Raw genomic sequence first — 22,385 nt, 5'->3', positions numbered from 1 at the left:
TCCTCACATGTGACAGCCGTGTGAAGTTTGTCTCGTCCAATCCCCAAATCCCATGTGGGTCCTGCTCTTGATGCCAGCACAGGGAGTTTGCAGGGATTGCATCGGAGCTCAGAGAGGTTTTTCCTAAAGTCTGTGGAATGGCACTGACGAGCACAAGCGTGTTGATAAATCTTCTGCCTCAGGAGTGAACCGGTTTGGCAAATTCTGAGCTGTTCCAGCTTTACAGGCCTGGTAGAGGAGGAGCCATGTTTCACTCGGGATTGCAGCTCTGCAAGACAGGAGTCTGCTCTGATGGATCAGAACTCTCCTGGGGTGCACCTCCCTTTTTTTGTTACAAAATTGTTGTGTAAATGGCATTATCTAGTTTGGGTACATCTCTTAGATAGTGGGATAGAAGGAGGAGCAAAAAGCCTTGAGAAACAGGTGTGGGAGTTTTTGCTGGTGCCCTTGTCACTCCGTGCCCTTGTCAAAAGCCCTTCTCTGGGTTCTTGAAGCCACGTCCTTTAGGACACTTCCATTTCCAGCTGTTTGGTGCGGGATGTGTTTGGTTGCTGCCTCGAGAAGCTCCTGGGTCTGGAAAGGCGCTGGGGGAGGTCACAGTGAATCTCAGAGTGGGTGGTGGTGGCAGGGTGAGGGGTGGGGCTGCTCCACCTGCTATGAACAACTCGGTGTTGGTGAGAGCACCCAGTATCCTGTGGCCAGCTCATTCCCAATGGCATGGAAGCGTTCCTAATGATATTTTTGATACTTCATGCTCAACTTGTGCTTGTGAGAAGCTCCTGCGGCCGTGTTCCGAGGGCTGGGCAGTGCAGGCTGTGGCAGCTGCGTGTGTGACACAGGAGTTGTGTCACTGGGCACTTGTGCTTAACATTAAAAGGCAGCTCTGTGTTCCAGGCAGTGCCACCGTGAGGGAGCCAATCCCTCTCTTCCCCTTCTCCTTCCTTATCAAGGAAACTCTGTAGCATCGTGTGCCGCAGAAGAAGGGGAAGAATTCCCTTTTGTGTACACTCAGATTTCTTCTGGCAGCTGGGAAGGTCTCACGGGATGTGGTAACGAAGGAAGAAGCTTCCAGGAACAGGGATCGGGCTTTACCGAAAGTGAGCGGTAGAAGCATCCTGATTATTAAAGATTTTTTTTAATTGGAACATTCTACTCTCAAATCCTTCTGATGCAAACTGTGGGTGGGGAAGGCCGGTGCACGGAGGGATCCGCACCCTGGCAGCGGATGAGAGGGAGCCAGCGTGGCACATGTGGGGCTGGGGCTGGCAGCACGGGCGGCGGGGCTGCGGGAGGGACAGCGGTGACATTGCGTGGGCCAGATGTGCCCGAGTCGCTGTGGGAATGTTCGGAGCGGCCCCATGGAGTACTCCTGGAATTCCTGTTCCACAGCGGCGCTTACGCAACTTCTCTGGAGCTATGGAGGAGAGCAATTCCTGCAGGGATCCAGGCTGAGCCCAGCAAGGTGCAGCCGGGGGTCTGGTGCTGAGTGTTTAACCTGGAATGGGGGAGTTTGGGTAAACACAGGGAGCAAACAGAGCTCCCCGCTCCACGTGTTTGCCAGTCTGGCAGGGGTTTGTGTGTGCGTTGGAGAAGACCCCTGGGGGGACAGAGGCTGCTCATTCCTGGCTGCTACAGGGAGTTCCTCTGTCAGGGGGTTTTTTGCTCCTCTTTGAAGGCCTCTAGGTGTCCCAGCAGAATTTTGTGAAATAATCTGTCAGTGGATTTATGTTCCTTGGTGAAAGGCTCTTGATGCCCTGGTAGAATCTGCCAGGGAGGGTTTCCACATGCCCTGTGAGAAATTTGGGGAAAAATATAGATGGTTTATCACTTCTTGGTGTGAAGGTTTCTGGCTGTCCTGGTAGAATTTTGGGAAATAATCCGGCAATGGGTTTTTGCTCCTTGGTGAAGGCTTCTAAATATCCTGGAAGACTCTATCAGTGGATTTTAGGTCCTTGGCAAAGGGCTCTGGATGCCCTGGTAGAATTCTGGGAAATAACAGATCAGTGGGTTTTAGCTCCTTGGTGAAGACCTCTGAATGTCTTGGGAGAGTTTTAGGAAATAATCCGTTGGTGATTTTTCTTTCTCCTTGGTAAGGTTCTCTGGCTTTCCTGGTAGAATTTGGGGAAATAACCTGTCAGTGGTTTATTTGCTCTTTGGTGAAGGTCTCTAGCCTAGAGTCTTTTTTTCCTAGGTAGAATGTTAGGAAATGGAGGTACCAGAGTGGCCCGACCCTCTGTTCCAGAAAGGTCTGGAGCTTCCAGCATGTCCCAGTGGCCCCTGACTGGGGCTGCTGGTGCCGTTTCCAGCGCTGCTGCCTCAGCACGGGCTGTGACTCTGCGCTGGCTTTTGGCAAAGTGGCCGACTTCCATTAAATATTCTGTGGGGAGAGCGGGACGAGGAGCCGGGACGAGGATCGGGATGCGGCACGGCGGGAGGCTGGCACGGGGGTGCCCGTGGGCCGGGATGCCGGGAGGGCGGAGCGGGAAGCCCGGCAGAAGGGGCCGAGCATCCCTCGCCGCCGGGCCGGTTGCCAAGGCGACGGCTGCGTGGCAACGGGCTGGCAGCGGGGACCGCCCGCCGCCGCCGCGGAGCCGCCGCGCAGAGCGGGCGCGCTGCCCTCCTCGCTGGATGCTGCGGCGGCCGCCCGGGAGCAGCCGCGCTCCGCCGGTGCCCGACCGCCGCCGCCGAGCCCGGGCCGCCCTTCCCGGGAGCAGCAGCGCTCGCTCTCCGCTGCCGGGGCCGGCGCGGAGCGGAGATGGTGCCGCTGGTGCGGAGCGCCGGGGGCTCCCACCAGTGGCTGGCGATCGTTTTCCTCGGCCTTTGCTGGTTCCTTCCTCCCGGGAGATTCGCTGCGCCGGGCGGAGACTTCCCGGGCTCTGCCGTGGACAATCTGGTGGTCAGGAAAGGGGACACGGCGGTGCTGAGGTAGGAGGCGATCGCGGGCGGGAGGGATGCGAGCGCGGAGCGTCGCCGCTGCTGCAGCAGCATCCCCGAGATGCCCGAGGCTCCGCCGGAGCCCCTGGCCCCTCTCGGGGACGCTGCGGCGGCGCTCGGCCCCAGGGCTGCCCGCGGGGTGCCCCGGTGATGCGGGAAGTTGTCCCCAGCGCCACCCGGTACCCGCATCCCTGCAGCTCCGGGCCGCTCGCCGGCCCTCGGGGGGGTTTTGTTCTGCGGTTTCCCCTTTTTAAACTCTATTTAAGAAGCCCTGGCTGTTGCTGGAAGTTCAGAAATGGGTTGTTGGGGTGAAATGATGCAGTTTTGGCTTCCAGCAGCAGTTTGGGGGCTCTGCAGAACGAGCGGCGTGGGGCTGTGGCAGGGAGAGGACGATTGCACCCTGCCAGGAGCATTAGCATCGGTATTATTTATTTTGATACATATTTCTGTGTTTCTCAATGATTGGAGTACTGGCTCCATGCCACGAGGAGATTTTTGTGCTTCCCGTGGCTCTGTTCCTGCCTCTCCTGATGGACCCTGTGCTCCCGTATCTCCTCATCTCTTGGCTGGAGCAAAATTTATTTACCAGCAGTCAGACACCACAATCGACTCGAACCTTTCGTTCTGGTTTGTGTTCGGCAATCCTCTGCCTTGATTTGATTATTCCCCAGCCCCCACTCTAACTTTTTATCCATGTGTTGTACTTTTGCCTTGATCCTACTGTAGTTCAAATCCCCCCATTTTCTCCTTCTCTGGAATACGATTGCAGTTGGTTGAAGCTCCTGGCTGGTGAGAAACCTCTGATTTAATTAGCAGCACTTCCCAGCTATGAAGTCTCTGGCTGTTATTATTTTTTGTTGGGCTGTCAGGGAAATCTCCAGGTTTCAATGCATTTTATCCATAAGCATTTTTAATGATCCAGCAGCGTGCTGTAAAATGCTGCATGAGGCATTTTCGGTAGGGATTTGCAAGTGCTTTTAGGCTGCTCCTGTTGTAGTAGCTCCTGAAAATACAGTAGATGTCTATGTAGGGCAGCTGACAAGTGGTTTTTATGTGTACCTCAATTATCCTCTGTATTTTGAGACGTGCTCAGGTCCTCGTGCTTTCTGTGGCACAAATGGAGAATCAAAGGAAATAATAATTTAAAAGTGGTTTATTTGTACTGTTTCAGGTTTAAAGGTTGCAGAGAAAGTAACTTGGTGGGTTCACAGGCTGTTAAGACATACTCAGCCACTATTAAACGCTCTAAGTATCTAAATACATTTAAAACCGTGTTATTAAAAAACGGTGTGATTGCTCCCAAGGTTACCTCCTGGGGGGTTCAGCTGGAACACATCCGGGCTGCCAGGCCTCAGGCTGTGTTTGGAGCCCGGTGCTGGTGCAGCTGGGTGGGTTACATAAATGAAATGGGAGCTCTAGGCTGGAAGCATCGCTCGGGTCTCACTGGGGAGGGCCAGTGTGTGTTTTGTAAAGAGAGGCTGCTACAGGAAACGCTGGCAGCGCTGCCGAGCCCCGGGGTGAGCGATGGGATGCTGGAATGTTGTGTGCTGCAGCTGGGTCTCCTTCCTCGTGCCCTCTGGTTAACTCCTTTCATTTCCCGTGCCCTCGGCAGGCTTGCTTTAAACCTGGGGTTATCCTGTTTTAAGCTGGTAACTTGAAAGGGGAGATGCAGGATCACAGGGGGAGAAAAACAGAGAGCAGCAGCCTCAGGCTCCTCATCCCGGGTCTCTCCCTGCCCATCGTCTCTGCTCCTCTGAGGCTGTCCCTCGCTGGGTGCTTGTATTGTAAATATCTCCCAATGTACACTAAAATAATGGCTGTAGGTATTGGCAGTATTGGAAATTGGCTCTTATTTAAATACAAACTCCAGCGAGCTGAAAAAAGCCATTTGGGTGCTGAAAAAAGAGTTTGTTCCTCCAAGCTCTGGAGCCACATGAATCCAGCTCTTCCAGTGGCTGTGCCTCGCAGCACCCAAAGTTGGCTGTGCTCCGTCGTTCCAGGCGCTCATGGCCAGGTGGCCGTGGGCTCCCGGTGGCCGTGGGCTCCCTGTGGCCGGCACGCGTTGATTCCCCCCCGTCCCTGCTCTGGGCTCAGCTGCCCTTTGCCAGCCATGGCTTCGGAGTCCCCCGTCCGTGGGTGCGGCCGGCTCCTGGTGACACCGTGGCAGTGGGGTAGGGACGGCTCTGCCGTGGCTGCGAGGAGCCCAGGGTGATTTATGGGCTGGGGGCTGAGCCAGCCCGAGCCAGGGCCTGCGGGTGCCCTCGCTGGGGCGCACACCCCGAGTGGGGCTCACACCCCGAGTGGGGCTCTGGCTGCAGCTGGTCACATCAGCCCGTGCCCTGAGGGGTTAACGGGGCTGCCCCGGTGGAAATGAGGACAAACTTTTCCTCAGGAGTCCTCGTTTGTGCTGGAATACCAGGGGAGAAGGCACAGAGTGCCTCTCGATGAGTCCGGGACCACGGTGGGTGAGCCGGGCCCTGGCCTCAGCTCCCACATCAAGGTTTCGTTGTCTTGCCTGAGGATCAGGAATAAAGGCTCCTTGGAATGCTGACGACTTCCAGGAAAAGCCTCTGTGTGCTGGCATAAAGTAAAATAAGTAGTCCAGCTCCCCCATTTTAAATAGTTAATTCATATATCAGTGTAATTAACCAATTTTGGATCAAACACACAGCATTTTCCTAGTGCTGCAGCAGCAACACTGTGAGGACCATTCCCTCCCTGGCACCCTGGAGCATCACTCCCTGTGTGCTGCTCTTGCTCAGCCAGACCCCCACCCCTCACCCTCACGTCCCCCCGAGGGGTGGGTGTCCTCCCCAGGCCCAAGGTGGGGCTGGATGGTGCTTTGCTGCTGCCCAGGTGGCACAGGGGTGCTGGGATTCTCCCGTGGCCTCCCAGGCCAGCACTCCCCGACGCTGGCAGAGTCACAGTGCCCAGGTGTCCCTTCCCGAGGGACTGATGGAAGAGAAAGCTTGCCAAGGATGTCACTGGGCACCTGTTTTGGTACAGGATGGGGATCTTAAAGAAAATCCCTCCTTAGCCGAGGAGTTCTGTCTGTGATGAGTTATTTCTGCAGCCTCAGTAATTAAAGCCTGGTCCCTTTTGTTTGGTTTCAGAGGGATCCCCACAGTCCCAGCACTGTTTGTGTTTGTTGAAGTTCTAAGGAATTCTGTCAGTAACGCAGTTGTTTTGCACAGCAGAACAATTTTGGGAAGCTGCTACTTTTCAGCAGCAGAATTCCATCCAGCAGCCTTTCTATATTCTTCCCAGGCAGCCGGTTAAGATTTCATGAGAACACACGAGGAAAGAGAGAGCAAGTCCTAAACCCATGATTTTATTAAAGGAATAAATTGCTGCGTTGCAGGCTGGTAGCAATTCAGGAGCCAGGCTGTATTTCCAGAACCAGGCTTCTCCCATGACCCTTTACAAGATCCCCTGTTCGGAGAGGGATCACCCTGTGTTTCAGCAAATCCATCTCGCTGACAGCACAAGCAGCAATTTCGGGAGAGGAGTGTTTCAGGAGAGGTGACAAATGCAGAGCCCTTGGCAGGGAGCCGGCAGGGGCAGCCCCTGTCACCACCTCCTGGGTCACCTCCCGTGTCACCCCCTGGGTCACCTCCCGTGTCACCTCCCGTGTCACCTCCCTCCCTGCCCCGGGAGCAGGGCTGGACACTCGGGGCAAACAGAGGCTGCCTTCTCCTGGGAGGGGGCTGCTCCCCCCTTCCCGGGGATGTGGGGAGGACAGGGGAGAGCTCACCTCAGGATGGCAGCAGGAGGCATTTCTGCTGCTGTGGAAAAATAAGGATTCCCCTTTTCCCGCCGTGGTGGAGCTGCTGCGGGCACGGCCGATGTGTGCATGGGGCTCTCTTGGCTTTACCTGACCCGGGGGACAGCGATGTGTCAGCAGTGCCTGCCGACCCCGCCTGCAATTTGGAACCCAAATCCCCCTGGAGATCGGAATGTGCAAAGCTGAAAATGATCAAAAGGGTTTTTCTAGCAAGTAAGGGTTTTTATCGTGTGTTTTGTTTTCCTCAAAACTCACGGATAATGAAAACAAGTCTAAGTGAGAGTACCGTTATCGTACCTTTACGTTGTGTCAGCGCAGCAAATTGGGCTTTAGAAGTTGTCATGGTTGTTAAAAAAGCAGAAGATCTTTTTACCAGCAGATGATTATAGAGGAGTTTAGGGAATGTGTGCTCTGCAGTCTGTAAAATATTGTGGGTTCTTCACTGCAAAGGGTTAAACCTTGAGCTGGAGTCCCTGCGCCCGGGCTCCTGAAGTCTGGCAGTAAGGAGCAGGGGGAGCTGTCCAGCAGATATCGGTGTCCAGCTGTGGTCACAGAGAGGGTGGGTTCTTGTTGAACCTGGCTTGGAAATCCAGGGGTCAGTTCTGGGCCAGCAGGTCAGTGAAGTGCAGCCACGTGTGTTTGGCCACAGTGGTCCCTTTGGCCACCTGGGGTGAGTGTTGTCTGAGGCTGGGGCAGCCAGTGGTCACCTGAGAGGGGTGATTGTAGGAAAACGCCTTTTTTTGGTCATAGATCAGGAGATTTGGGGCTTTTTGGTTTGTTTGCTGAGTTGGAAATCCTTTATGTGCGGCTTGGCTGCTTCCGTGCACCTTGGAGAGTTCCAGGTCCGTGTTGTGGGCAGTGGCACTGTCCCCTGCTGTGGACACCTGGGGCTGGCACCAAACACCTGGATGAGCCCCAGGTGAGGCTGGATGGGCTGTGCCTGCAGCCCAGCCCTGCCCAGGGCTGTTTTACTGCTGTGCAAAGGTTTGGGCACACGGGAAGTGGCTGCTCTGAAACTCTGCCTTTTTTGGTGTCTGCTCTTCGAGTTTCTCAACTTCTTCTCTTCCTAAGTTCTTCTGCTTGTGGGAGAAGTTCCCATTGGAGGAATGGGAGGAGCAGCTCTCGGTGTCCTCATGGCTCTTGATGTCTGGGACCACTGCTGCCCCAAACATGGGGAGTGTGACGCTGTGCCCCCAGAGGGACCGTGTGCCCTGGCCGTGGGGCTGGGGCAGTGCCAGGGCAGTGCCAGGACAGGCTGTTCTGTACATTCTGGGCCCTGACTCAGGGCTCCATGTGGCTCCCTCCAGCTCCTGGGGATCACAGCTCTCCCTGCCTGTTGAACACGACTTTCCCAGCTGGGAGTTGTCTCCTTCACTCCTGTAGGAACACAGGGGATTCTCCTTGTTCTCTGCAGTGGCTCTGCTCAAGGGAATGTTCAGGGTGGTTCAGGGGGGAGAAGCCCATCTGCCATCGGTTTTGTAAAGCAGGGCCCTTTAGGGGTCCCGGCTGTGGGGCTGACACCAGGGGCAGCTTCATAGCTGAGAGTCTTTGCCTAGGGAGTGATGGTGTCCTGGAAAACTGGTGACACATCTGTCAAACATCCATCCATTGTCATTGGTGTTACTGAGAGCTGAGCATTTGGAAAGGAAGCTCTGCAGCAGGAAGAGCAGGTGGATAAGGAGTTTATGCAGCAATTGGAATTTTGGGATACTCTGTGCATCCCAGCATTGCAGTGCCCCCAGTGCATGCCCGGTGCTGGGTGCAGCTGTGAACGTGGGCAGTTGTGTCTGTGGAGAGTGTAATAAACAGAAAAGTTCCCTTCTTTCCTTTGTGACTTCAAAAGGTTCCTTTCTTGACTTCCATACTCTTGATATTCTGGTGCAGTTTGGGGTCATAAATCCTTCAGCTCCATGGAGCTTCATTCCTGAAATGTGACCATGGGACGTGCAGGCTCCTGTGCACACCCCCAGTGAATGAAGTTGTTGTTTGCATAAGAATTTCCCGTTCCCAATCCCTGCCAATTATTAAACAAGCACATTATGGCACTTGCCTCTTGTCTGTGCAGCAATAATAAATAAAGTCAGCGTAAATTAAAATAATTTATCATTTTAAATAATGGTGAATGTTTCAGCTGTTCTGCAGAGGAACTAACAAAACAAGGAGTCAGTAAGAGATGAAAACTGGGATTTGTTCCAAAGGGCTGTTTTTTTGAGGAGAAAACAGAGACTTAATGACTTTCTTCTTGTCACCATGTGCAAGAGCTGAGTGCAGCTGATGTCCCAGGGAAAGGATCTCAGGGGACTGGTCCCATGGGCCAAGCAGCCCCACGCTGTTGAACAAAGGTGCTGGAATTAGGCTGCTTCTTCTCTGGCTCATCTGGAGAACTCTTGGTAGCCAAGAGGTATCCCAGTGGGCTCTCCTAGGGAGCTGAAACCCGGGCTCAAACGTGTGAGGCCAGGGCAGTGGGCAGTGCTGCGGGAGCAGGGCATGGAGCTGGCCGGGCACTGCTGAGGGCTGGCTGTCCCACAGCCAAACGGGAATGGGGCACTGCTGGGGGCTGGCCGGGCACTGCCTCGGGGACGGGGCACTGCCTCGGGGATGGGGCACTGCCTCGGGGATGGGGCACTGCCTCGGGGATGGGGCACTGCTGAGGGCTGGCTGGGCACTGCCTCGGGGATGGGGCACTGCTGAGGGGTGGCTGGGCACTGCCTCGGGGATGGGGCACTGCTGAGGGGTGGCTGGACACTGCCTCGGGGATGGGGCACTGCCTCGGGGTGGCCGGGCACTGCCTCCGGGATGGGGCACTGCCTCGGGGTGGCCGGGCACTGCCTCGGGGATGGGGCACTGCCTCGGGGTGGCCGGGCACTGCCTCGGGGATGGGGCACTGCCGAGGGCTGGCCGGACACTGCCTCGGGGATGGGGCACTGCCTCGGGGTGGCTGTCCCACAGCCAAACGGGAATGAGCTGGTTCATGATCCATCAGAGAAGTGGAATACGGGGGATGTGTGGCTGAGCTCAGTCTCTTCTCCTGTTCCCTGTGGCTGCTGCTGCCCACTGGAAACGCTCAGCTTGACACAGGAGCTCCCCCATAACCTTCACCTCCAGTAAATTGTGGTGTCACTTGGTTTCAAAATCGAGCTGTAAATGCAGGATGGCACTTTGGTGAGTGGCACGTTGGGATAAAGCTGGTGACACAGTTCAGAACGAGCTGTACCTTATCTCTGATGCCATCTGCCATCGGATCAGAGTCTCCGTACCCAAATCCTGGTGGTCAGAGGCTGCTGTGGCTGGTGGGGGTGGGAGAGCAGGGAAGGGGCAGGGCTGTGCTCCGAGCAGTGACAAAGGGAGCTGGGAACTGCCTGTTGGAGCCCCAGTTCTTGTCTCAGCCCTTCCCAGTGGAGGACTGGGATGGTCAAGGCCTCCTGAGTTTCTGCTTTTCCAGCCCTGGGCTTGCTAACCCTGAGTCTCCCCTGACAGACCTCGTGTCCATGGAGCATCTCCTGGGTGTGTGACACTGAGCCAGCCTGGCTGGGTGTCCTTCCTCTGGTGCTGAGCTGGGCTCACAGCTGCTCACGTGGGGCTCCAGAAAGGTGTAGGTGAGGTGGAGAGTGAAGCCCGCAGGGATGGGCTGTACTGGGCTCAGCAAGGTGATGGCTGATGCTCAGAGTTCTTTCCAACCCAAATGATTCTGTGATTCTAAGATACAGAAATTCTCATTTTCTCCAGACTGGCTGAATAAATGTCAAGGTTTTCTTCCTGCTATCAGGGAAGAGGAGAAAAACTCCCATGCTGTGACCCACGGGAGCATGGAGGAGAGCAGCAGAGGTTCAGCTGCCCTCAGCAAGGGTGAAGGGGTGGGTGGTTTTCCATGCAGCCTTTCTGCTGCTTCCAGGACACTGGAGATGGCAAAGTCCGTCTGTTCTGCACCGAGGGGCTGGGAGCCCCTTGGCTGGGAGTGTGCAGGGGAGCCCTGGCTCCTGCCAGGGGAGCTGGGGCTGCCTCTGGCACCCCTGCTTGGTGTGGGACTGCTGCTGCTTTGGTGCTGACTTTAACCAAAGACAGGCACTGAGGTGATACAGCTTTCAAAGAGTTTTCTGGTTCCTGGATTCCTTTTTTTTTTTTTTCCATTCTGGAAGTTGTCTTGAATTGTCTTCCTGTCAGTCCCCCAAATCTGGCTCGTGTAGGCATTTCCTAAGGACTTTTGGGTCTCTTGATTATAAGTGAAGCAAATTTCAAGAGTAGATCTGTTCTAGCAGATTTTTAAATTTAGAAGATGCTTTTAGCTTAATTATGACTGAAATTGAGAAAGAGCCCTGGAGGAGGTTGAGCAGCGTGAACACACTGCCATGAATTCCAGGTGAGGTTGTCCTGGACGTGGAATGTTCAGAGGAGTTGAATGCAATTCTTAGTAAAATCCCAAAGCACTTTGACAGAGCAGTGGCAGTGATGAGGTTCCAAGGGTGGAGAGGAGAATGGATGTCTTGGCAAGAACAGGCAGATAAATAAAAGCCCAGCCTTCTGCCTAAACCCAGCCATTTCAGTTCTCTCTGTCTGACCATGGTGACAGAGCAGGTTTTAATGGGGGGCTGGATCAGATGAACTCAATTATTTAAAATGAGCACAACTGGGCATCAAGGTTTTCGAGAGGACTGAGATTAAATTGGTGTATTTTGGGATCTGTGGAGTAGGAAGAATTGAGCTGCTTGTTTACTTTGACAGGTATGAAAGATACAGGAATTTTGCAGGTATTCTGTTGCTTAGAGATTAAAATCCTATCTAACAATGAAAACATTTATTTGTATAATATTCTTACTTAGTATTTTTGCTTATAAATTTAATACAGTGTAATAGCTAATATTTATAAAATTATAGGGTGATTCAATAGAAGCATGTATGCATTTATCTTGATGTGTTATATCAGAATTATTTTGAATTACTCCTAGGAATTAAATCAGGAAACTGGCAAAATCACATTCTTTACATGTGTTGTACAGAAAAGTGTGAAAATGTTTCAGTCCAGGTGCTGCCTTAGGTCTCTCTCTCTGTTAAATGGCATCGTTGGCACTTCAGGCACAGCCTTGGTGATTGGACTCACCCATCCCCTCCAAGCTCCTCATCCCAATCCCACTCCAGTGTGGAATTCTCTTGTAACTCTTGTTCAGACTGTTAAGTAAATCTCAAATTAAATATTAAAAATGTCGTTGCAATGCTGATATGAACAGTGAGGGGAAAAGGCTGGTGAGTCTGAGGTTCTTTTTCACGTATTTTTGTGGTGGGTAAAACTTTGTGCTTGAAAATCCACTGGGCTGTCTCTGATTCCTACAGAACTGTGCAACTGAGTTGGGATGGAGCTCAAAGCCCATCCAGTGCCACCCCTGCCATGGCAGGGACACCTCCCACTGCCCCAGGCTGCTCCCAGCCCCAATGTCCAGCCTGGCCTTGGGCACTGCCAGGGATCCAGGGGCAGCCCCAGCTGCTCTGGGCACCCTGTGCCAGGGCCTGCCCACCCTGCCAGGGGATCCCAGAAGGATCTGAAGGGTTTTCTGGGGATGGAGGGCTCTGTTTGCTCCCTGCAGTGGCTGTGTGAGACAATTCGGTGTCTGTAGTTGTTGTTGTACTCCCTGCTCCTCAGCCAGCCTTGCCCCACCCCGATGGGTCAGGGTGTCCTGGGGCTGCCCAGCTGGACACAGGGCACCCAGTGCATGCCAGGGTGGCCCCTCAGGAAAATGCCCGGGTGCCACGGTCACAAACCCAACGCTCTTGGAGAGATTTTCTCTGCAGACTTTGCTGTTCTGTCCGTGCCCTGTGGACAGGTGTGGAGAGGGACCAAAGCCAGGGGAGGGGAGGTGATGGGAAGTTGACTGGTGAGGGAAGAGGTCACCAGTTCCCAGGTGCAGAGCCTTGGTCACATCCACGGGAGGAGGGGTAGGAGGAAATCTGTTATGAAAGTGGCCTAATTACAACGAGCAGTTTTCCCCCTGGCTGGAGCAAGTGGACTAGAAAATTGTACTAGACTTTTCATTCAGAGACTATTAAAGAGCAGAGGAAGAGAGAGCAAAATATAGCTTTTGTCACAGCTCTTTTTATTTTTTTTAGTATAGAGTCCTGCACATGGTCAGAAATTAGCTTCAGATTAATTTAATTATTGTATTTAGTTTGTGAAATTTTTTTAACCTGTATAAACCTCCTTCCTGTTACATTTCTGGTAGTGTGAAGGTGGAAGCACTGAACACAAACCACAGCCTGGAAATTAAATGTGGATAATGAGGTTATCTGGGGGCACTGCAGCTGGGGGTGGCCCCAGGCTGGTTGGACACGCTGGGCTGAGCCTCCCTGGGGAGCCAGGAGTGAAAATGCCTCTTCCAGCCCAGCTGTGAGAGGAGATGGTGGATGAGCACCAGGCAGGAGGGGGGGAATTTTGGCTGATTGTCCCCAGTAAGAGGGGAGAGGTCAGTGCTGTCTGTGGTGGCTCTGAAGGGCTGGGGCAGAGGGGATCCCAGGACATCCTGTGGGAACAGGGGGAACAGCTTTGAGCTGCAGGACAGCAGATTTAGGTTGGATATTTAGGAAGAAATTCTTCAACCCAAAGAAGAATCAGTCCATGATTCTCGGGATTTCTCACAAACTCAGCTTTAGTGACCTTCTCCAGCTTTGGTTTGCTTGGTGTTGGGTTGGTTTCTGCACCTGCAGTTCCAAGCATCACTCCCAGAATATTTACCCTGAGCTGTTCTCAGTGAGGTGCTGGATTCTCCTCACGATTCATTGTAGCTGTACTGGGCAGATCAGCTACCCAAACACCTTCTGGGCTCCATGGACAACTTCTGAGTGCCCCCTTCCCACGGCCAATTCTGGACTCTTGGTGCCTGGCCTGGCTCTGCCCTGAGTCACAACCACCTCACCTCACAGAGATAAAGAAATGCACTGAGTTATCCCTAACCTTCTATTCCACTTCTTTATTTCCATTAATGCTTCCAAACAATGTTCCTTCTGAGCCCTCACTTGGTTAATCTTGGAAAATAGATTTGGATGTGTATAAAACATGCAAAGTCACACAATCAAAAAAATGGGTGAAATTCACAGAAATCAAGCTTTTCAGGGCAGTCAGCCCAGAACTATCACACTGGAATTGACAATAAATTTGGTTACAGGAAACCATCTCCTCTGCTGTTCCCTTTACCAGGCTGATATAAAAGATAGCAGGAGGCAGCACAGCCCATGGCAAAGGGGAGCTTCCAAGGGTTACTGAATGAAATCCCAAGCGTTTACAAGTGTTCAGAGTCAGGCTGTTTCCCTGACTGGAATGATGTTGTTCTGTGGGCAGGAGGAGCCTCACTGCAGCCACATCGATGCTGGGAGAGGAGGCCACAGGCCAGGGAGAGCCAAACGTGCAGGTGGCCGAGCTCCCCAGCGTGCCAGGGATCTATCTTTAGAGAGCCCAGGCACCCTGAGCTACCCAGTATTTATATTGCCACTTGAGCTGCACTGGAACTCATCAAAGCCTGAACTCGAAACGTTCCCTCAGAACCGCTGCACCCCGTGGGATGAGGCTCACAGGGAGCTCTTTGCTCCTCCCGAGCCGTGGGGCCTTTTCCCTCCAGCACCTGGTGCCAGGATTGGTGTGAGCGGGTCACAGACGTGTCACCACGGCAAAAACATAAAATAATTGCTCCCAGATTTGGGGAGAAAACACATTATTCATAAATTAAAAGCAGATAAGTTACAAGACCCAAGGCACTTCTGCTGGTAAAGAGCTTGGGTGTGGAGGAGAAACCCCTCCCTGGGAGGGTGGGCAGGCCCTGGCACAGGGTGCCCAGAGCAGCTGGGGCTGCCCCTGGATCCCTGGCAGTGCCCAAGGCCAGGCTGGACATTGGGGCTGGGAGCAGCCTGGGCAGTGGGAGGGGGTGTTTGGAAGGAGATGAGCTTCAAAGTCCCTTCCAACCCAAACCAGTCTGGGATTCTGTGAATTTCTCCCTGTAAGAATTCTGTGTTTATATAATTGTTTTGTTTGTTTGGGTTGGCTTGGGGTTTCTTTTGGTTTGGTATTTTTCATGTCTTTGTTTGCTTTTACTTTTTCCTTTTGTTTTGTTTTTGGTTGCCTGTTTTGTTCTGGCAGCTGTGTGTAACACCTCAGATTCAGTGATTTTCTGGGAATATTGGCTCTGGCTGCCCCCAGAGTCTGATGTGGTGCTTCCCTCTCAGCAATGCTCTGTGGGATCGACATTCTGACCCTGTTCTGGGGGAGCTTTTTAACATTCCCGTGCCTTAACAAAACGGAGACTGTTCCTGTAATGGTTCCAAAAACATTTTCACCAGCTAAGAAGTTCTTTAAATAGTCCTCACCGAGTGAGGCTGCTGATTTGCATGACAGCTTGATTAAACGTAACCTGCTTCCACACTTAATTTATTTTGAAACTGCCCAACATTTTCATTCCATGCCATTAATTTTACATTAGTAGACTGGCTTGATTATTTAAGAAGGAAGGTAATTTTATCTTCTTCATTGGTGTGAGTTCAAATCCATACTGAAAAATGGTCTGAAAATGGTTATAAATAACAAAAGCCTTTGCTCCACATAAAGATTTGTTGGACCTGGTGGTGTGATGCAGAAGGAAATGAAGATTTAGGTGGTTTAATGATCATCTTTGACTTCAGCAGAGCTTGGGCTGCAAATGTGGCTCCATATTGCAATGTATATTCTGAGTAAGTGGGTTTGGGAACCTGAAAAGGCAATATTTAAGGGTGCTTCTTACACAGGTGCTCCATTTTCCCCAGGAAGTGATATTTTTAGGAAAACTGCGTCTCAGATGCTCTGGCAGAACTGTGGCACTTCCTTCTCGCAGTGGATGTGTTACAGAAATGGGCCACAGCTCCTTGCTTTCCATGATGCTGGTGCTGGGATGCCTTACGTTGGTGCCAAGCCCTGCAGAAAAGGGTTCAGGCAAGATCCTTTAAAACTTATTTCTACATTGATTTAATCAGCTTCTCTTTCCAGGGCAAGACTTTTACAGCAGTTAACAGAATATTTCAGATTTCTTGCAAAAGTGGAGCCTAAACTAAAAATTATTTAGGTTATGGACCATCTGTTCTCAAAGGATGGTTTCATGAATAGGGCTGTGAATGCATTCTTTAAGTAAACCTCATAAAATTCCTCCTTTTTTAAAAAAAATTTTTTCCCCTTTTGAAGAATCCTATTACTCCACACTTTTGCCCTGCAGGGAGGTTCTGGATCCTTCTGGACCCCCATGGATACTCCCTCATTTCCTCTCTCTCTGCTCTTGGATATTTAGCTTGCAGTCTCCATGAGCATGACACAGAGATGTGTTTCAGATTTGCATCCTGGATTTGCAAACTGAAATGTTCATTTCATCTGCTGAACTGTCCTTGTCGATACCTACCAAGGAGCTCAAACATTCCATTGAAAGAAAACAAAATCCCTTCTGTCTCATTCTGCCAGTCCCCAATAAAGGACCTTTCCATCACCATCCTGCTTGGCAGCTTGGTCCTCTCTTGGCTCTCCTGCCCATCCTCGTTCCAAACCTTGCAGATTCTTTCCATGTAACATCCCTGGGAAATGAGAACTTCCTCCTGGAAAGGGCTGTCCAGCCCTGGCACAGCTGCCCAGGGCAGGGTCAGTGCCCATCCCTGGAGGGGTTTCAAAGCTGTGTGGATGTGGCACCTGGGGACACGGGGCAGTGGTGGCCTGGGCAGTGCTGGGGATGTTGGACTCGACGGTCTGAGAGGGCTTTTCCAACCTGACCAATTCTGTGACTCTGTGAAAACTCCTGGTTTTGGGCTTTTTAGTCTTGATTAATGAACAACTTTGTACTTTAAGAAACACCACCTTGCTCTGTGACATTTCGTCAGACCCTGGTGATGAATATTTTTCCAGCCCGTTCTCTTGGTATCTGCTTCAGAGTTTCCTCTGCTTCCAGCTTCTCCATCTCACCAGGAATAATGTATTTGTCTTAACACCCAGGTTATCAGGCAGGAATAACCCCTGTAAATGAATGTCTTTAATGTGGGAGAGCCCATGTGTGAACGGACAAGGAGAGCTCCCTGCCAGGCTGGAGCCTCCAGCTCCTCGGGGAAACAGGGGAAGGCAGAGAGAGGAACAGATTTCACATTTGAATGAGAGGACCAAGACACGTGACTGTAAATACATTTCTAAATGAGAATTTATTTCCTAAATCACTTTATTTTTGAATTTGAATGGTGGTTATGGATGAACCCCCCACATTCTGTAGGGAGGTGAGTGAGTGTGGCAGAAAACACTCTGGGCGTGCTGGTAAATACTTGTTTGTGATAGCTGTGCCTAAGTGAGAGGCACAGTGCCCCACCCGGGCCAGATCCATCTCGTGATGGAATTTAAGTCTCCACGTTCATGAATTTATGTGTGGCTGGCTGGGGCAGCCTCTGGCACCGGCCGTGGCCGATGGAGGCTGTGCCAGTGCCACTGCAAAGCTCGTTTTCCTGACGTCTGCAATAAAGTTTTGCATTTGATCTTTGTGTAGCAGAACCAGGGTGTGAGTTTATGGCTCTCACAGACCTTAGAGAAATCAACAATGTGGGATCAATGCTGAGTGGGGGTGCAGAGGTTATTTCTGGTGGCTCTTCAGCAGAGAGCAAGGGGGACAGCTTTGGTGTTTGCAGGAATGCGCTGAAAATTCATATGAAATTTAGGGATGGAAACATCTGACAATCCCAGGATCACTGAGGTTGGAAAAGCCCTCCCAGCCCATCGAGTCCAGCCTGTGTCCAATCCCCACCTTGTCCCCAGCCCAGAGCCCTGAGTGCCACCTCCAGCCCTTCCTTGGACACCTCCAAACCTCCCTGGGCAGCCCCTGCCAAGGCCTGAGCACCCTTTCCATGGGGAAATTCCTCCTGACACAGGGATGAGTGGAATAGGAGATAACGAAGAGGGAAGCTGCTCAAAAGGGCATCCCCATAAACTGGGTCCATTCTAAAACCAGAGTTTATGTTGGGCCCTAATGCAACACCAGGGCAGAGCCCCCAGGGCCAAGATCCAGAGGTGTGCACAGCTGGGCATGGAGGGGAATCCAAAAGCTTTGCTGATATGGAAACATGCTGGGACCTGTTTTCCCAAAGCTGCTGACAGAGCAGAAAGGGGTAGAGGAGGGAGAAAATATTGTATGGGAAGTAAAAAATGTTTACAGGGAGAAGCTTCAGGAACTGCAGCTAATTAGTTTGGCAGAATGGCACTGGGCACCCTCATTGTGCTGGGGAATGTTTTAATGTCAAAAAACTCCGAAAATCCAATCTTGGCAAAAACCCCATAATGCAAACTAATGACTAAAAGCTGAAACTGAACAATTCCAACTTAACTGTGAAGCGAGGGTTTTAGAGGCAATTAACTGCTGGAATCAGCTATCAAAGCAATGCAGGGTTTCTCATCTCTCGAGGCTGGTCTTCTCTGCAGAAGATGCATTGAGGCCCTGTTAAGCTGAATGATGTTAGGAGGGGGTTTCTTGGACAGAGGGAAGGGAGAAACTCCCTTTTTTCCAGGCCAAAGGAGTGCAGGGCTCTGCTGAAGCCCAGCTCGCCCCACCAGCAGTGCTGGTGTCACAGCAGAGAACAGCCATGCGCTCATTGGAGGATTCCCTGGATCCAGACCTTCGTTTCTGGGTGTCACTGGGTGTCTCTGTGCAATTAATTCTGATCTTTAAGATACATTAAGTTGTTATTTAATTTTAATGGCAACAGTCTGATTTCTTTAGTGACCCAAATGAGAGCTGTTGTGTGTAGGAATGGGATGGAGAATATTCTAATGTAGGCTGGAGGTATGGAAAAAAAAGGCAAAACCTGTTCAAGGGATGCTTGACTTTTGCCTTGTCATTGTCACCCCTGTGGCACAGGGCTGCAGAGGGCAGCTGAGCTGATTCCAGCTCCTCATGGAGCCAAAGCAGTCAGCTCAAAGCATTGCTGTGCCTTTCCCCCCACAGTTATTTAGGAAACAATTTACTCCTGTGTCCTCTGCTCATAAAGCCATAAATCTGTGCTATAAGTAAACGGCTCAATTTAATAGTCAGTTTTATCTGGAAATTGTGAAAGTCAGGACTTTGGAGAAGCAGTGATTTCTGTCAACAGCAGAAAAATGATGCCTCTGTACTCCTGGGTTCCTACTTCATTCCGGAAAACCTGGCAGCGTGGCTAATTGCAGGGGACTGCACTGGTGGCAATCAGGAGGGAGAGGAGTGGAGCAGATCGATATCCTTGAGAGCAGCCTGCTGTCCTTTGGGGATCCGTGCCAGAACAGGGCTGCTGGCTGTTGGGATGCAGCCCACGGCCAGGGGTGATTAATTTGCTTTAACTTCTATAACTACTGAGTGTCCAAGAGTTCATGCAACAGACTCTGGAAACAGAAATATCTGAAGAGAAAATAGATACAGTTCATACAATAAACTGCATTAAAGATTCAAGCACTGAGTGCCCAGAGCAGCTGTGGCTGCCCCTGGATCCCTGGCAGCGTCCAAGGCCAGGCTGGATGGCTTGGAGCAGCCTGGGATGGTGGAAGGCTGTGGAACTGGATGGGCTTTCTCCGTATTTTCTCAGTTGCTGAAAGTTTTCAGGAAGTTTCAGACAATGCACCAAGGGGTCTGGGGTGGGTGACAGATCCCTGGTGGGGTCCTGCCAGGCTCCATGGGGCATTCCCAGGGTGATGAGAATCTGCCTGCCTAGCACGGCCCGGATTAATGAAGATATCCCATATCTTGGGGATCCAATTTACTGACTGTCACTGTTAATGAAATCTCTCCAAGTAAAACTCAGGGTTTGACATTCCCACGGACAGAGACAGAATCCATTTCAGGTGAGCACAGAAATTCAGCCTGCGAGGTACCTGTGACTGTCACAGGTGAAAATCTCTGCTAATGAACTGTGTATTAGTGTGAGACAGGAAGAGAACTCCCTCGGTCTCTAGATTTACTTTGAATAATTCATTAGCTCGTACTCCTCACCCATGGCAGTCGTAGGTAAATCCCACACTGGAGCTGCTAATTAAAGTTGCTGGATGAAGGGAAGCTACTAATGAGATGTGAGACAAGTCCTCCAACAATACAGAGGAACTTGTAGGTGCATAAAGTTTTATTGTTGGTTTTCACGGGGGGGCAAGGAAACGCTGAGGAATTCACACTTGTTCCAGCAAATGATCAGATCACTCTGCACAAGTCCCTGACAGGAGGGGGCAGCCGGGGGGGTCGGGCTCTGCTGCCAGGGAACAGGGACAGGAGGAGAGGGAACGGCCTCAGGCTGGGCTGGGGAGGCTCAGGGTGGACATCAGCAGGAATTTCTGCATGGAAAGGGTGGCCAGGCCTTGGCAGGGGCTGCCCAGGGAGGTTTGGGGTGCCCATCCCTGGAGGTGTCCCAGGAAGGGCTGGAGGTGGCACTCAGGGCTCTGGGCTGGGGACAAGGTGGGGATGGGGCATAGCTTGGGCTCAGTGATCCTGGAGGGCTTTTCCAGCCTCAGGGACTCTGAGAGGAGCAGGAGGTACCTGTGCCACCAAGATGGGTCCTTAGGGGTCATCCAAATGTGGAAATGAAAAATAGTGCAATATTTCACATTTTTATTACATATAAAAAGTATAGCTAATAAATCTGTGTGGGTTTTACCAGACACTTTTATGGATAAATACACTGCTAAAGCATCACCTCTGTTCCAGGTCATGTTTTATAGGTTATAGCAAAACCCTGTTATCTGTGTGAGGGTCTGGGTGTGCTCTGTGGGCAAGGGGACCAAAGCAGTGAGCTCAGGGAATGAAAAATACAGCTGCAGCTTTGGATGGTAGAAATTACTATTACTGGTGTTTTCTTCTACAACGTGAGATGCAGAAACTGAATGTTGTGTGCAGAGTACACAAAATTGCCTTTGTGTCATTCGTGTTGTCTGGCTGGTTCACTACACGGAAATCTGTGATGTTGCAACACATTTAAATGTGTTTTCTGCTGGTTGGGAATGAGATATCCAGAAGATCTGTATGGGGACATGGAGGAGGATAAAAATACACTTTTAATGATTATTTTCAATGTGCAAATTGCAGCTCGCTGCTCAGAGAAAATCAGACGACTTCAAGCACTTTATCTTATTAAAGAAAATGTCTCCCAGGGAAAAGTGCCGATCAGAGCCTCCCTGAGCCCAGGACAAATGGGTGTGAGGAGGGTGTGGGGTGTAACGGGAGCGGGACCGGCCCTGTGCTCCCTAATCTCCCTAATCCTGCCCAGCTGTGGCAGCAGCTCCGGGGGCAGGAGGGGCAGGGCCCCTCTGCTCCCAGCTGGATCGGTCACTGCAGGGACAGGGACTGGAGGCACCTGGGTTTTAACCTCTCCAGACCAGTCCCTGACAGCAAATCCCACCAGAGTTTTGGTGAGGCCCTGGCACAGGGTGCCCAGAGCAGCTGGGGCTGCCCCTGGATCCCTGGCAGTGCCCAAGGCCAGGCTGGACATTGGGGCTTGGAGCAGCCTGGGACAGTGGAAGGTGTCCCTGCCCATGGCAGGGGTGGCACTGGAGGAGCTTTGAGGTCTCTCCCAACCCAAACCATGCTGGGATTTTGTGGTTCTAACTCAGCAGCTCAACCCCTGCTGTCCCCTGCAGATGGGGTGTGGGGTGAGAAACCCTGGGAAAGATCTTCTGGAGCAGCTGCTTTCCTGTAGAAATGAGGAAATATTAACACTGCACCTTTCTAATAAAGCAAATGGAGATGGAGCTGAAGCACACAGAGCTGTGATTTAAAATGCAAGCAACCCCTGCAAATCAATACTAGCTCTATAAAAAGGGTTCAAAATGATAATGCAAATGAATCCTGAGAAGAAACATTCCTGGCAGGCACAACACGCTGATCCCTGCCTCTCACAGCCTGCTGCTGTCTGCAGCAACATTTGTGGCACTCCTGATAAACCCGTGATGGGAAGATAAGGCTCCCAATTTGAACCAGCACAGCTTTGAAAAAGCCTTAACACCAGGAAATGCAAAGCAACCCCCAGGTCCTGGCTGTGCGCTCCAGTTTGGGGTGAGGGTTTTGCAGGGCTGACCGTGCTGTGCTCAGCAAATCCATCGGATCCTGGGTGGGCTGGGCTCCTAGCTTGGCCTCCCCCATGGCTTTTAGCCTCCCTTGACCTCGGGGATCCAAGCTCAGCTTCCCAGCAGCCTGGGAAAGAGTAACAAAGTCAATAGCTGGAGCTGCTGACTGGGGAGGGCACCTGGGGGCAGGAGCAGAGGGGGCTCCTCCAGCTGGAGCCGGTGATGGTGGGCCAGGGCTGCAGGACACTGCTGCACAGGCAGAGCACATCCTGTGCCACACCAGCCTGGGGGTGACCCCAGCACCTGTCCTGGCCCGAGCACATGGGGCTGTGCCCCTGCTGCCAGGGAGGGGCACGGGGAGCTGTGTCCGTGTGACAGGAAAGCTGGAAACCGCTCCCCACGTGCAGGTGCTGCTGCTGGCTCTGCAAAGATGAAGTCGGTATCTTCTTGCTCGTCTATTCTTCTTCCTAATCCGAGGATTTTAATTTTGTTGATTCATAGGTTATCTAAATATGAACAGGTTCCCATCAATCAGCGGCGCCAGTGCCTCAGAATGAATATAAGTGGTGTCTTCAGTACTTCCTAAAAGAATGGCTGTGTCTGAAGTGTAAATCCACATTCCCAGGCTTTGCTCGC

At 51.9% G+C, this 22,385-nt stretch overlaps 1 protein-coding gene across 5 annotated transcripts in view; it reads left to right on the top strand.

The window, feature by feature from the left end:
* The first annotated feature begins 1,343 nt into the window (after positions 1–1,343).
* NEGR1 (neuronal growth regulator 1) overlaps positions 1,344–22,385 on the top strand; it is a 192,322-nt gene continuing 171,280 nt past the window's right edge. For 2 of the 5 annotated variants that reach the window (XM_042031001.1, XM_042031000.1), the window contains exon 1: positions 2,635–2,925. In XM_042031001.1, coding sequence (XP_041886935.1) covers positions 2,756–2,925 — 170 coding nt within the window. In that variant the 5' untranslated portion in view covers positions 2,635–2,755. Of the gene's footprint in view, positions 1,463–2,632; positions 2,926–22,385 lie in introns of those variants that run through there. The other 3 variants (XM_042030999.1, XM_042030998.1, XM_042030997.1) reach the window with 3 other exon arrangements.

Source organism: Corvus kubaryi, unplaced genomic scaffold (genome assembly GCF_017639235.1).
Source record: "Corvus kubaryi isolate FWS band 111438036 unplaced genomic scaffold, C.kubaryi_AGA036_p1.0 37334, whole genome shotgun sequence".
Classification (NCBI taxonomy): domain Eukaryota; kingdom Metazoa; phylum Chordata; class Aves; order Passeriformes; family Corvidae; genus Corvus; species Corvus kubaryi.
This window is presented reverse-complemented; position numbering and strand designations above follow the sequence as displayed.